The 15,193-nt window shown below is 41.2% G+C and overlaps 1 protein-coding gene across 44 annotated transcripts in view; it reads left to right on the top strand.

The window, feature by feature from the left end:
- Positions 1 to 220: 220 nt before the first annotated feature.
- rims2a (regulating synaptic membrane exocytosis 2a) overlaps positions 221 to 15,193 on the top strand; it is a 196,227-nt gene continuing 181,254 nt past the window's right edge. For all 44 annotated transcript variants that reach the window (XM_074683235.1, XM_074683225.1, XM_074683252.1 and 41 more), the window contains exons 1-2: positions 221 to 426; positions 912 to 1,108. In XM_074683235.1, coding sequence (XP_074539336.1) covers positions 927 to 1,108 — 182 coding nt within the window. In that variant the 5' untranslated portion in view covers positions 221 to 426; positions 912 to 926. The remainder of the gene's footprint in view (positions 427 to 911; positions 1,109 to 15,193) is intronic.

The following is a 15,193-nucleotide window of genomic DNA, read 5'->3' as shown; positions in this document are numbered from 1 at the left end:
ATGATCGGGTTATGAAATATGCATCACGCTCCTGCAGTGAAGCCCGGGCCTCCAGTCCGTGTTTTGCAGCCGCTATCTGCCTGCTGTCAATGAACATCCAGAGCGTCCTTTCGGCTCTCTTCCTCCTCTACGTATCCATCGCTCCGCCCCTTCCTCCTCTCTGGATCCCCCTCTCCTCCCCCTCCCTCTCTTACTCCCTCACTCTCTCTCTGTCATTGCATCCATTTTTGTGCATTTAAGAAATCTCCAAGAATTACCAACCTGGAGGAAAGCGAGCTAACCAGAGTGACAGAGGAGGGTTAAGGACTCCAAAGGAAAACAAACACGGACTGCCTGGGCATCTGTCACTCCAGCATGCCTGTGAAGCCTCTCTAAAGGATGGCAGCGATGGGTTAGACAGGATTTACCATGACTGCAAAATAAAAGGCAAGAGTTGTTGGCTTTTAAATCCTCTCTATTTTTTACTTTTTTAATCCCTGGATGGATGGAGGCTTGTGATTGGAATACCATGAGGTTGTAGCCGACAGCCTGCTCACTCTTGTTTCTTTTAAGGGCATCTATTTCCAATCCAGAGCGTTTTCTATTTCAGGCATTTTCATGTGTAAATTTGGTGTTACGAGCTGCAGCAACGTGAATATTTCGAGTTTCCGTGAGCAGACAGCGCTCATTCGGTTTTCACCACATTATGATCTCCTTATAGATGAGGATGAAGCCTGTAGTTGGTATTTTGACTCTATATTCTGCAGCACAGTTGTAATGTGTAAATGCTACTCCAATCCAAGATGTCATGCTGTCTCTGAGCCACGGTGCCTTCAGCGTGCCCCATTTGAATTTTAACGGCATGACATGTAGCTATAGCTGAAATATGGCCCAGAATGCTGCTGGTTGACGGTGATTTTCTCGTTTTGTAGCCACTGTGTGTAAAGATGTCTGCTCCACACGGGCCCCGGGGCGGCCCTGGCCCTGCCGCTGCTGCTGCTGCCTCAGCGGCCGGCGCCATGCCCGAGATGCCGGACCTCAGCCACCTCACCGAGGAGGAGAGGAAGATCATCCTCGGTGTCATGGACCGACAGAAGAAGGAGGATGCGAAGGAACAGTCGATGTTAAAGTAAGAACAAGCGGGGCTGATGGAGAGTGTTGGTGCTGCTGGTGGTTGTGGATAACCCCGGGTTGTTATTACAGTGTGAATTTCTATTATTGTGAGGAACCGGAGGATCATGTTGCCTTGACATACAAGCTAGAGCTGAAATAGTTAGGAGGAGAGGAGAGGAGGTGAATGTTCCTCTCAGCTGTTCACCCTACTACATGAAATAATTCACTGGAATGACTGACTATGGTTGTATAATGCGGCACATACCCCAGCCCCTTTCTCCCCACTATGTTGTAGCTAGAGCTGTACTATAATGGGCTGGGTTAGCAGCATCGGGCGCCATTTTCACGTAAAAAGCACGCCAAATTGCTTAACCTTTCCCCACGAACGTCACCGAGATTACACAATATGACACGGGAAAGATCATTTAAGGTGTCCTTTGTGGCGATGGCGCACGCGGGGTGTGTGTGATTTCAACATTAAAGTCTCCGTGGATCCTGCCCTCCCCCCCCTCCTCGCTCCCCTTGTGTACAGATGTCGCTCGGAGCTGTTTCAGCACCACGGCGCTGTCCACTGGAGGGTTTTAGTTTTTAAGGTGGACCGCGCTGTTTCCGCCATCATCCGCTGTAACCTTTAATGTGTCAGCTGTAACTTTGCTTTATGATGGGATATTCCGCTCAGCCACCATATCTTGTTCACCCTGTTCAGAAAAACACATACTAAGTTGATGTATTGATCATTAAATTTTTGTTTCACCTTCTTAGATTACACAAACTGATGACAGGAGAGAGCAATTTCAGCTGTGGCCTTAAATTTTTCTGTCCTGTTGATTTTTTTTTCCTGGTTTCACTCCTTATAGTGAAAAAGATGCACATGCTTGCATGGGCACAAAACAGGAGATATTGTGTCATAAGCATTTAATTTGAACACAGCAGATATGTTGTGGTGGCAACTGATGAGTAAGTTGCTGTATTTAGAGTCCAACAGAAAAGATATTTGTTGTTTTCGATCATGTGGTAAACATTATCACCAAGGAAGCGCTCTAGATGAAACCAAAGTTGTGCAATCCCTACCTAGTGCAGCTGCATGATAAACATGACTCATGTACTCCAAGACACAGCTACCTCGCCTGCTGCTGTTGCATGCGGTGTGAATCACCCAGGCCTTTTCTCCCATCTCAGGGCCTCCCTCCTCCCTAATGGCTATTTCCCCCCATTCCTCTCTCTTTGAGGTAAAGGGGATTGTCAGGTTTAGTCACTCTTAGTGTGACAGTGATGTCAAAGCCTTATCATGGCTGAGTATGAGCAGCAGAGACTCTTCTGTGTGAGGAACACGACTGACTGGTTGACTGTATTTTGCAACGTTAGGTAACTCTGATTGTAGGCCACACTTGATAACAGAAAACAGGAAATCAAGAGTTTGAAAGGGTCTTTGTTTTGATTAGTTGCATGCTAATTAGCATAAGCATTATGCTTCCAGTCTCCTCCATATGTTGGTCTGTGATGGGATTTCACCACACAAACCTGGATCTGCTACAGACTGCTGACAAATGGCGTCAATGACTTAGCATCATCGTTCATATTTAAGGGAATCTGATTTGTCAAATAAGAGAACTTCTCCTCCTTGACACCCAATAGTGATCTTCCCTTGAGTATTTAATACAGAAGATGATGCTGATTGGTTCCCATGTGTTCTGTCCATATGTACAAGTGACTCTTCATGAGTCATCAAAACAGTGATTCCCCCTTTCTTTACCTATGAATCACCCAAGCATAACATATCCTAAAGCAGCATTAATATGCTCAGCCCTGGCATAGGTACAGCTGCAGTGGATTAACTTGTCACTGGATGGTTTCTTGCATTTTGAGCAGTGTTGGTAGCAAACACCCACTCTGCAACATCCAAACCTATAGCCTGCGCATCAGCACTGTCGTGTTCACGGTCCAATCCCACAACAGCTTGGATAGCTTTGCCAGAAAGTAGCAGTTTGAACATCGAAGTGTGTAATTTAACAGAGGGAATCCTGGGAGGATAGAAGGATGGGGGAGAGATAGAGAGGAGAGAGAAGAGCCTCCAGCTGCAGGCCCTGCCAACTTGCTGTCATCTCACTGGAGGTGCTACACAGAGTGTGGATGGAAATCCAGAGCTGCTGACTTGCATGTAATTAGCTGCTCTCTCCTAGCCTGCTCATACTTAGCAGGATGTTATACGCCTGTGTCCGCAAACACAAGATGTGCTGCACCAATGAGAGGGGTTTTCTAAATTCCACGAGGTGGCGTACGACTAATTGCTTTCTTAGAATTCCTCCCTCGAAAGTTTTATCACAAGTATTTCAAGTTGAGAATGTTTCTAATAATAAGCTATCTTGGCTTGCTATGCTTCACTGGATCTCTGTAGCAGTACAGTGATGGTGGTTGTGGGACCCCCACCCCCACCCCCACCCCCACCAGACTGTGTTTCCCACAGGCAGACATCAGCTGCCTGTGATGGGGTGACCCACAGAACGCCTGGGGCGCCACTTCTCCTTTCTTACCGTTCCTCCACTGCCTTCCCGTTCTCTCCCGATGGCTGAGGGATTTCTCCACACCTCTACCTGCTGATGCTCTCTTATGTGTCTGCTCCACATAGTGTTACTATAATAAATGTTTTGGCTGATATTCAAGTACACACTTATTATCTCACTGCGGGAAGATGATTACTTTGACCTTTACTTGATGAGTATAACAACACATATCTATGACCGATGGAAGCAGAGACTGTTATTTAGCTTACATGCAGGGTCCTGGCTATTCCAGTTCCTCCTCTTCCTCATGACTCCCAGGAATGAGGGAGGGGGGTTGTGTTAAAGGAGTTTCTGTGACAGTGCTGGCTAATTATGCTGGCTGCCTTATAGCAGAGACTCCCACTGAGAGGCCGCTACTCAAGGGCCCCTGAGGTATCTGCTGTCCTGCCATCAATTTGGGCATTCCCATATTTATCACACAGGAATACTAATGCTTATAGTTCCCATTCAGTTTGGGGGAATCAAATGTGCATCAGGATTTGGGTACATTAGTTCACAGACAATACTGTGTTGTCCAAAAGCACCCAATATGGAAACACTAATATTATAATCCAGGTATATTTGTAACAAGTACATTTTTATTGTGTGTAGAGTTTGTACCTTATCTCATATTCCAGCTTTTAAGCTCTTAAACTATTCTTATCATTCATATAACTGCATCATGCATTACAGGAAGGCTGTTATTATTAACTACAGCTGATGCAAATGCCAGTTTGGTACCTGAGAAAGAGTTGTTTTAAAGAACTGGCTCTTTAGCAGAAAAGACGGATTAAGTTAAGCAACTCTCTTTGTCGAACATTTATGATAAATTTTACCTTGTTGATATGTAAACCAGAGATGCATCAATTCCATCTTGGTATCTTGGTTGAAAAGTTAGATCGGACATTGCTGATTACAAGGTATTCCTTAGGTGATATCTATTCAACTCAATTCTATGCTCTTCTGTGTTTATGACAATCATATGTGTGTGCTCATAGACTGTATATAGAGTGGACAGCGTGGCTCCGGCATTTATCATTGTACAGTTTTGAAGCCAAAATACCCCCGTCACAGGCCCAGCCATTGGAGCAGTTGTGCATCCAGAGTCTGCGCAGTAAAGACTGTGAGGGATTCTGGGAGAATCTGAGTGGCGCTGGGGGACAAATAAAAAAAAAAAAGATTTTTTCCTTAAAGAGCCTGATAATTTCTTGACTCTAGCGCCCGACATATTTTACAATCCCCCCCAAAAATACACAAGAACGTCAGCTGTCAATCATTGTTAAACGTTATGTACAGCCTCGTTTTTACCCTCGTATAACTACTGAAAATGAAACTTAAAAAAAAAAAAAGAGGACTTGGATACAAGGCAGCCAAATGATATCTTCAGATCACCACAACAATCGGACATGAGAAACAAAACACGAGGAGTATTAATTTTTTAAAGTTTGACCACAGCTCATCTGGAATGACTGGGGAGCCGGATTTTTTAACCTATAGTGCAGCCAGCCACCAGGGGGAGCAGTTTTTGTGGCAACCTCACTTCGAGCCGAGCAAGCGGACATCAATTTTTTTTTTACAGTCTACAGTCAGCTGTTAAGAGATATCTGGCGCATGTTTTATGAAAAACTCTGACGACAAACTTGCAACTTGCTGAGTTTAACAGTTAAACTGTAACTGTCTGTTAGTGTTGGAGATTTACTTTCCACACATTTGCAAAATAATCACATTTTATGATTCAAAAAGACAGAAGTTGCAAGAACATGAATCTTAGTCTCGCCCTCACATTGAGGAAAAGAAAACTTTGAAATTAACTCCAGTATCAGATCAGTTTGGGCCCATCCCAAAGCTCAGGTACCAGTATTGGTATTGGAAGTTAACAAGCTAAAGCAGTGAACCGCTAAACTAGATTTTAACTGCTCCATCAGTCCTCTTGTTTACACCATTTCACTCAGTAATGTGAAGCCAGGTATGACAGGTCATTTATCAAATAACATTTCATAATAAATAAAACCAAGGTGTGAATAAATATCAACGCAGATTTTTCAGCTCGTACTCTTAATTTAGTGCTTTCAATCAGCCTTGTTTGGTTGTGACCCAGAACCATTGGTACTGTCAATCAAGATTTACCATGAATCATGTTTTCCAGGTTAGTAATGAAGCGCAGCTTTGGCGGGAGGTGTTGGGGGATGTTTTGTAGGTTAAGAATGAGCACAGCTGACCTTGTATTACCTTTGATTGATCACTTCCCCTTTCCCTTCTTCTGTGCCCACCCCCCTGTACTCACACACCCCTGTCCTGGATATTTATCAGGTAGTGTGAGAGAGGACCAGCTAGAGCCACTGAGCTGGTCTGTGTCTCTGGAGGCCAATACTGTGACCACAACTTAGTGCACAGATGTAATCCCTGTTAAAAAACAATCCATTGTGTTGCCAAATATTATAAGCCAATCAGGCCAGAAGAATTTAATGGAAAAAAAAAACTTGACAGAAAAAGTGTAACATGAGAAGATGATAGCACACAGATTAAAACTGTGCCAAGCTTTTGAAAACTGTTATTTCAGTTGTGCCAATAAGTGAAACATACAGTGTTTAATGTGGTGTTTAGTATGGCACACATAAATAATCCAGTGTTTTCTGATTGTCTAAATGATTTAATGCAAACCTCTCACAACCTGCTGGAGGTTTACTGTAAGCAGTTGTGTTCATGCCAATAAAGCAATTTGAAAAAAAAAAGGGGGGGAGGAGAGGGAGACCTATGGTTGTGAAATGAGGCGAGGCTATAATCAGAAGCTTCCCACTGGACAATATACAGTACACACTCTCTCTGCTTTCCTCTTGTTCCCTCAGCTCACTCACCCATGCTTGCTCTCTTCCCATGCAAAGAGCAGATTCTGTCATGAGTGTTCTCCAGCCTCCCATCCCCCATCACTTTCCCCAAGGGAGAGGGGGAGAGGGGGAGAGGAGTGAAGAGTGGATGCTATCTTGACTATAAAGCAGAATGCACACCAAATGAATACATCTTGATGCCAATTAAAGTAACAGCGTGCTTTGGTTGTGGAAGATTGACACGTTGTCAGGTAGTCAGGCTCAGCTGGTGAGAACACAGCTAACATGATGAATGATTTATAATATGTGACCACATGCGTATGGATGCTTTTGTGGTGGCCATGTATGTAGAGTTTGTACCTTATCTCACATTTCAGCTTTTAAGCTCTTATGTCTCTATCTCTAGCTAGCTATGTAGTTGTGTATAGCTATCTAGCTTTGGGAGCCTCTGAGGTCTTCTGATCAGGGTTAGCTGGTTGTACCATATACCAGGCTCAAAACTAAAGGACACTGGGCTTAGGGATGTTCTGATCAGAAACACTCATGGGTATCTGTGCCTGATAGGGCTATTTTTGGAGGATTGGCTAGAATCAGATTTCATTAGGTGATTGGGACTGATCCAGTTTTTGTATGTTTTCAGCACCATCACGCTTTACGGCTACTGTAATCAAACCATGTTTTAAACATTGTCCGCTGTGTGGGACTACTTTTCTTTGGAAAGCAATGATAGTAAAACAGCATCTTGACACATTTGTAAACTGTATGCTCCTCCAGGAGGTACCAACAGGGCTCACCTTAATACAACAAATATGATTCATCATGAACACAAGAATCACCCAACGGAGTTGATACCAAGGTATTGGTATCAGAGCTGTATCGGATCAGTAAGACAAAACATGTCGTGAAAAAATCAGCTTGGAAAAAATCTGTATCAGGACATCCCTAACTGGGCTTTTAGAGTTGTTGGTCCTGAACTTTGGATCAGTCTTTCACTGGATTCAAGGAATGTGGACTCTGATCATGTTCAAAGAGCAGCTGAAGACCTGTCTGTTTAGTGTGCCCTTGCTAATCCAACTTTGTCTCTGTTCGTCTCATCCATTTATAATTACTGTTATCGCTTTTTTTGCCTTTTTTTTTTACTTTTTGTCATGGAGCAATTTTTGACCTCTGTTCTTTAAAGGTTCTTCCCATATAAATAAACTTCACTAACTTCCTGCTTTTAGCTAGATTTCAGCAAAAGCTGGTCAAAAAGCTTCATTGGAATTATTTACTATTGAGGATACACTTTTTAATAGACATGCACTGACTGATTGGTGCAGATTTCCTTAATTTTGGGTGATCAGTGATCGTCCCATCCTTACATATGAAACTGATCTCATATACCTGGGAATGGTCTGACAGCCAGCCTTTGTTGCTTTTTGCTCTGAGATCTAAAACTCAGGACACTTTATTGGTTTTTTAAGTTTAAACATAAAGATTTTATTGTTTCACAGGTATTGTTCAATGATTTTCAATAAAATAAGATTGGAGCATTGAAGGTATATGCTGTCAGTTATATAAAAAAAAAAAAAAAAATCGGTATTGGCAGGTCAGGCTTTTTAAAGATCGGTGATCAGCCAGAAAATTGTGACTGGTGCACCCCTACTTTTAAATGGTCAGTGCTAACTACACGCCCGTTATTTGAATACTTTCCCGCCCCATCTGGAGACTACTAGAGTTACTAGAGTTGCACCAACCCAATCCTATATCAGGTAGCAGTCTCATTCAGACTCGAGAAGTTAAATTGGGTATAGGTAACAAAGAGCCGATCCATTGGGCAGATCTATTCAACGTAGCTTTATGTTTTTCTTTGTTTACAACAACCGGGTGTGTGTAATAAGTCATTAACACCAGTAGGTCCTCATGACATCATGAAAGAAGATAACTAAAGAAGCTCAGCAGTTTGGAAGTATTTCATGCTTGTATTGCTAACAACTCTGATGACAACTTGTAATTTGTACAAGTTTAAAGGTGTGGTCAGCGGTCTGGGAGAAAACGAGAATTTAGACCCGCCTCTCCTTTCATACCCCTCCCCTGGCTCCACGCCTGAAAGATGATGGATGTACATCATCACGGAAACGGCCGTAGAAACTGCGTAGCTGACTAACATGACCGAAGTCAGACCCACAAACGCTCGAGGGTCAGTTCGCTATAATACATGAAGCTGTATTTATTGCTTTGAAAGTGGTAGGTAGTAGTGTGACGAGAACACCTGATGGCTGTTACTGTTACGTGACGCACCACAGAGCTGATCTTGCTTACCTGTCCAGCAGAAAGACGGCGACATCCGCTTCCGTTTTCAGCTCTGTTAAATCGCAGAGTTCCCTCCACCGTCGGAAAGCCACACCAATGTTGACCCGGGTCTTTCCTCTATTATGGTCATAGACCTTCTTTTTCATTTTATGCTCTTCTGTCCTTTTTATTTTGGGCTGTTTTTCGGTCATTGCTACTGTTGATATCGCACTGCTGTCTTACGCTAACTGCACACGCTACGCAACATACTACTCCCTCTCCCCCCTCTGTTTGATCTGCGCATGAGTATGATCCTCCCCCTGGATGTGTAGGGGTGTACCCTGTTTCGGTCCGAGCCACAGTATTTACCTGCTGAAATTCAGAGCCAAGGCTGTGTGTTGAAACCGGACTATTTTTTCAACATGCTGTCAGTGATGATATCTTGAGGATGGAGAGGAGAAATATGGCGACTTTGACAAATAGTGCATTAGATTAGAAGATTAGATGATCGCTGACTACACCTTTAATTCCTTACCTATCTACTTACAGTTAAACTCTATTTCCTACTTGTGTTGGAGATTTACACATTTATCATCATCATAAAATAATGATACAGTTGGGTATAGACAGGTTTAAAGACATTTTATTTCATTTTTGCTTCACTAAGCTGGAAGAGGTTGAAGAAACCAAAACATTGTATTAATTCTTATCTTCATATTGAGGAACAGAGAATGTTAAACTAATACCAGAACGATATTTGCAGATACCTAGCAAAGCTTTCGGTAATGGCATTGACACTTGAAAAAGTTGGATTGGTGAATTCCTACTGCAGACATAAGGAGATGAAGCCCATTTAATAACTTAATGTGTAAAGTTTTGTAGGCCAGCCAAATATGTTTATTGAAGAGATATTATCTATGTATATATTCCAGTTTTATTGAGCAAAGTAAGCACAAATTATTTTTGTCTCTTTTTTTGTAAAAGTTCCTCAAAGAACTTTTTCATGCTGCAAAGATGTCTGGTTTTCTCTGAATCTCACCTGCTGCACCTGTTTACCAGCACATTGCAATTATGATTCCTCATGTTATCTGTTATGGTTTTATGATATCATGGAGGCTGTTTAATAGCAAGAAGCAAACAGCTTTCTCATTACAAACAGGGGCTGGTGAAAGGATAATTAGAGAGAAAAAAAAACATTTTTAAGATAAGATAATGGTCACATGAATTGTTCTATTTTTTTCTATTAAACAATTATTCTGATTATTCTTTTTCTGAGTATTCAATAATGTTTGAAAACCCAGACTCATCCTGTTTCCAACAGTTATTACATTTGAAAACGGGGACAGACTGTACAGAGGGTATATGTGGCTGCAGACAGTGTAAACAGTTTAAAACAAACTTTATTACTCGTTCAGACTCATAAAAGAACATATCTCGAAGCAAAAGAGCGGCTCACCAGAGGTTTGTTTCCTGACACTGAGACAGCTTGATAGCACGGAGACATTTCAGTCTGGACTCCACACACAGGCTGAAACATGTTAGGAAGTTGTTTCATCGCTACAACATTAAACAAAGTTACACAAAGTGTTCTGTACTCATTTCCCCACACACTTAAAGCAGGGTGAGAAAGGGAAAGAGAGGTCACGTAAGGATAAGCTAAAAATGGAATAGAGGAGGAGATGAGATTGCAGGAGGAGAGGAAAGTGTAGGACAGGTTGGCAAAGGAGAAATGAAAGGAAATGAGGAGGGACAAGGGGACAAGAGGAGAAGGGAGGACAGGAAAGGAGAAGAGAACATCAGAGTGAAAATGAGAGGAGAGACACTGACGTCTGAGATGCTATCAGGTCTCGCTGCTGATATGACAGCCTCAGTCCCCATTGACAGAGCAATCAGCCTGCCATCTCCTGTAGCCTGCTATTCTCTTATGTGGCACAGCACACCATTGGGCTCTATTGCTTCACCGGGCTTTGTTCTAAATAACATCTGCATTCGTCAGCAGGGGTTTTGTTCTCGGCTGGGCTCTTATCCCTCAGGCAAAGTTTGAAGGGATTTTCCTGCCCCTGGCTGCGCAATTTGAAATGCCCTTGGTGAAACATGACAGCAGGAAATGTGAGGCTGTAATAACCAGTTCAAGGGATGTTGTGGATCTGCAGTAATGTATAACCAAGCACAACAACGCAGTGTAATAATGAAGCCTTTTTGCTAAAAAGAAATGTTAATGTTGGATTGCTTTTATCTCCAACTCAGCTTGGTGAAACACTCATCCTGCAGTCTCTGTGAGGAATGATTAAAATTATGACACTGTGCATCATTTCCACGAATGAAAAAAAAGTCCCTAATATGTGTGATTACAACACTCCCGATTAGTGGTACTGTACTCACTCAGACCAATCCAAAAACAGCCTCACTGCCCGAACATCTGGCCTGTTGTTACATAAGCCCTCCAGCACGCTGTGCAAGAGTAGCCCGAATGAGATCAACACAATTCAGCAGAAACTCAAATAAACCTAAACACCAGCTCTTGAAGGTAAAAAACAGAGAAAAAAATGGTGGGTGAAATTTTAAAAGGTTGCATCTGCCAACTAGAGCAGGGAGAGTGGAAATGTGAGAGCAGGAGGCATAGAGAAGCGGCCACTTTATCACTTTTATTGCCCATTGTCACCATCCACTCTGAGTGTAGTCAGGAGGGAGATATACAGCATCTGACCCTCAGGGGGAAGCCAAGCGCTGCGAGGAACACGTGTACCTGTTGTAGATTAACTTCATAATGCTGCTATGTTATAGAGAAAGCAAAACGTGTGTTTTTTAACACATCCAAACTGGAACAGGTCGGCTGGCACAGGGTCACTACGGAGTGTATCCTCTGTAGTGAGGTGTGGCACATTTTCTCACCTGTGACAATCTCTCCGAGTTTGTTTCATGGTCCCCGAGCCCTTTATGGTCAGTGAAAGGTCAGAAAAAGGCCACTCTCCTCAGTGTGCATCAGAAGTCTTCAAAAAACAACCTGGAGGGTCAGTGATGTTCAGGGTTTCAGTCAGACCACACTCCTCTAGACTGATCAGAGACAAACCTGAGACCAGGGTTTGTATAAAGATGGGTAGTATTTTAAGTCTATTTGCATTTATGTGTTACTTTTAAGGTATTTGCATCACTGCTGAGACTAAAGAAGACTGAAAACAAGAGAGATAAACATGTAGAGAAGGAGAGATAGATGTTGTAAGCTGCTAAATTATTAGTTGTTTGAGGTGGAAAAGCCCCAGATTTCCAATTCTGCTTAAACTGAGCCACTAGTTACTATTACTAATAGAGACATCTAGCTTTCTGCAGACAGGCTTTTAAAAAGGCAATGAAGAGGTTCAGGTATAGCTAAGTGGTCTGGGTTCACATCCAACCTGTGACCTCTGACGCACACTAACCCTGTTTCCTGCTCTATCCACTTTCTTGTCCTCCAGATAAATGTATAAAAAGAAGAGCCTGACCGATATGGGATTTTTGGGGGCAAAAAAAAAGCCAATATCCGATCTATCAGCCAATATCCGATATATCGGCTGATATATATATGATAAATTCATTGATATACACAGGATTTATACTGTATATAATCACAAATTATTATAATACCCATATGATTCAAGACAGAGACAGAACACTATTAAATTAAAACAAGGAACTTAAATTATAAAACTGTTAACATCAGCAGCCCAACACACAGACACACAGGAGCAGGAGTGATAGAATCTCGGCGGAGCAAAATGTTTCATGATCGGCTACATTTTGGCCGATGTTGATTAATTGGTGACAGGCATAATTGGCCCGATTAATCAGCCCGACCAATTAATCGGTTGGGCTCTAATAAAAAGACAGATTTGTTTATGTCTAATGTTACAAAACGCCAACAAGGCTTGTGGTCACGCTAGCAGGAAAGCTTGGCAGCAGAGCAATGATAACACCATCCATGACAAAGAAGAGCTCCTTGAGAATGAATATTTGTTTAGTTTATTTCTAGAGTCAATGAAAAAATATTTTAATAAACAAATTTGGCATTTATTGCCAATTTATTTGCAATAAAAGATGCTTAATTAAAGGCTCATAATTGATTTGATAATGAATAACCACTAAACAAACCCCTTGATACCGTAAAACATGACTCACAGCCCTCGTGATTATTTTCCCCTTTAACATTGAAGTTAGAACTGCTGCACTTGACTGTTATTCATCCTTGTTTTGTGAAACGGCTGGTATGATTTGCATGCTCAGCAACGGCCTCTTGTTACATTTCATCAGCAACATTTTTAGCAGTTTTGAAGACGGAATCAAATGATTTAATCATACGACAGGCAGAGCTGTCCTTTGAATTAGCTCCAACTTTTACAACTCTTAGCCACGATATAACAGTGTCTTTGTTTTATTGTTTGTTAGACATCATTTGATGAAGAGAATAAGTAGATACTGAAGAGAAATTTGCTCCCATGGTTGGTTAGTGGCACATAAATGTCTATGAATAAGTTGGTTAGACTGACAGTTTCTCAGTGTGGCAGCCTGTTTTCATCGTATGAACATGTTATAAATGTAACCAGCAGTGTTAATGTGTTCTGAGAGTTTTGAGAGACTATGTAAGTATTAGAGGTGTGAAAAAATATTGATACAGTAATATATTGCAGTACTTTGACCTGTGATAAAATACTTATATTTCAACTCTTAATATCGATATTTTTGTTAAACTAAATATTCATATTTATAATAATAAGTTAAACTTCTTTCCACTCCTTTTTGAAAATGTAAAAGATTGTAAAAGATTGTAAAAGATTGTAAATCAGGGATTTAATATATATATATATATATATATATATATATATATATATATATATATGTATATATATTTTTTTCTTCTTCTTTCTTTTGTTGGCTGTGTCTATAACGTTATTCTTCTTCTACATTTTCAAAATAAACTTTCATTCATTCATTCATTCATTCATTCATTCATTCATTCATTCATTCATTCATATTTTAGCTGAGTTGGAAGTACAATATGTCTTCTGCACCTCCACCTCTCTCTTTGTTCTTGGATCTGTTAGTTTAAAATCATTTTAAGATAAATTTTTACAGTGTAGTAGACTGATAAAACAATCATCATAGTCATATTTTGTGCAATATTAGATTTTTTATGAGTAAAATTGGTTACACCAAGTGATGTTTATCAGTTTCATCAACTGACCACGTCTTTAACCAATCATTTTTTTGCAACATTAGTTTAATGTCACAGTGGTTGAAGTCACAAACTTGATGCACTTTATGTTTTCAAGTTAAGTTTGTATGAAACACTGCATCTGACTTTCTTTTTTTAAACACAATAAAATGAAAAAGTTGTTTTAAATCAAATAGTTAACTGTGTAGGATATCAAAATATATCACAATATTGTGATATTACTGTATCGTGATGCCTATTATTAGATTCTTGCCAATACTCACCCCTAATAAGTACATGTTTAAGTCCAGCCTATAAGATGATCATTGATGGTTTTAGTTTTTGTAAACCTGTATTTATTTTGGCCTGTTTTACATCTTAAAACTCCCGGGGAACATATATGGCATAGCTGTTAAGGTCATGCTCATGATGAGTTAGCCCTTGAGTGGGTGGCCTGGGTTTGTGTCCGGCCTTTCCCACATATCACTACATGCTCTCACCTTGTTTTTGATGCTTTATCTACTGTCCTGTCCTCTGATTAAATACTCAAAAAGCTTAACAACAAGCAAACAAAGTAGCAGTAAAGGTTAGAATAGAAACTGAGTTGCCTTGTGCTTTTTAAAGGAGCAGCAGTATGGTAGTTGTTGAGACAACATAAGGGTCAGTGTATTATAAAAAAGGGGATTCATGCCACATGCATGTGTTTCTGAAAAGCAGCAGGAGCCGCTCTCATAACTTTACATCCTTACAAAAATCATACATTTCCCAGATGTTTACCTTTTTCATAAATCATCAAACATCACATTTTTATTTACCCTCTGACTCTTTACTAGATTTAGCCGACCGCTGTTACAGACAGAGCAGAGTGCAGAGGTTCAACTTCATTTATATTAATGTCTGGAAAACCTGTTATATTTCACTTGTTTTGTGTGCAGGCTAAAATCACAAAACTCAACTCACAACAACCCACGTGAAAGGGCAGTCACTCTTCAGCCAAAGCGTCTGAGGGCACCTTAGTGAGAGACGTCAAAGTGGCACAGATATATCAACTAAAATTACAGTAAGAGATTAAAGTCCTGTAAATTCAACCCCCAGACGCCTGGCTTTGTGTGTGAGCTGCTCTATTTTACGAGGGGTAGTTTACACAGGGTGCTCTTATCTCCCCTTCCCTCTGTGTATTTGTGTGTCTGTCCATGTTCTGCTCAATCAAGACTCAGCTGGTCGGAGCAGGTGCAGCCTGGTGACTCAAACGTGTGCTTGTTGACCAGCCGGTCCTTCTG

Source organism: Halichoeres trimaculatus, unplaced genomic scaffold, assembly GCF_033239565.1.
Source record: "Halichoeres trimaculatus isolate MK-OKI-2021-1 unplaced genomic scaffold, fHalTri1.1 fHalTri1_scaffold_12, whole genome shotgun sequence".
In the NCBI taxonomy this organism is placed as follows: domain Eukaryota; kingdom Metazoa; phylum Chordata; class Actinopteri; order Labriformes; family Labridae; genus Halichoeres; species Halichoeres trimaculatus.
Note: the sequence above shows the minus strand (reverse complement) of the source record. Positions and strands in the feature narration are given on the sequence as shown.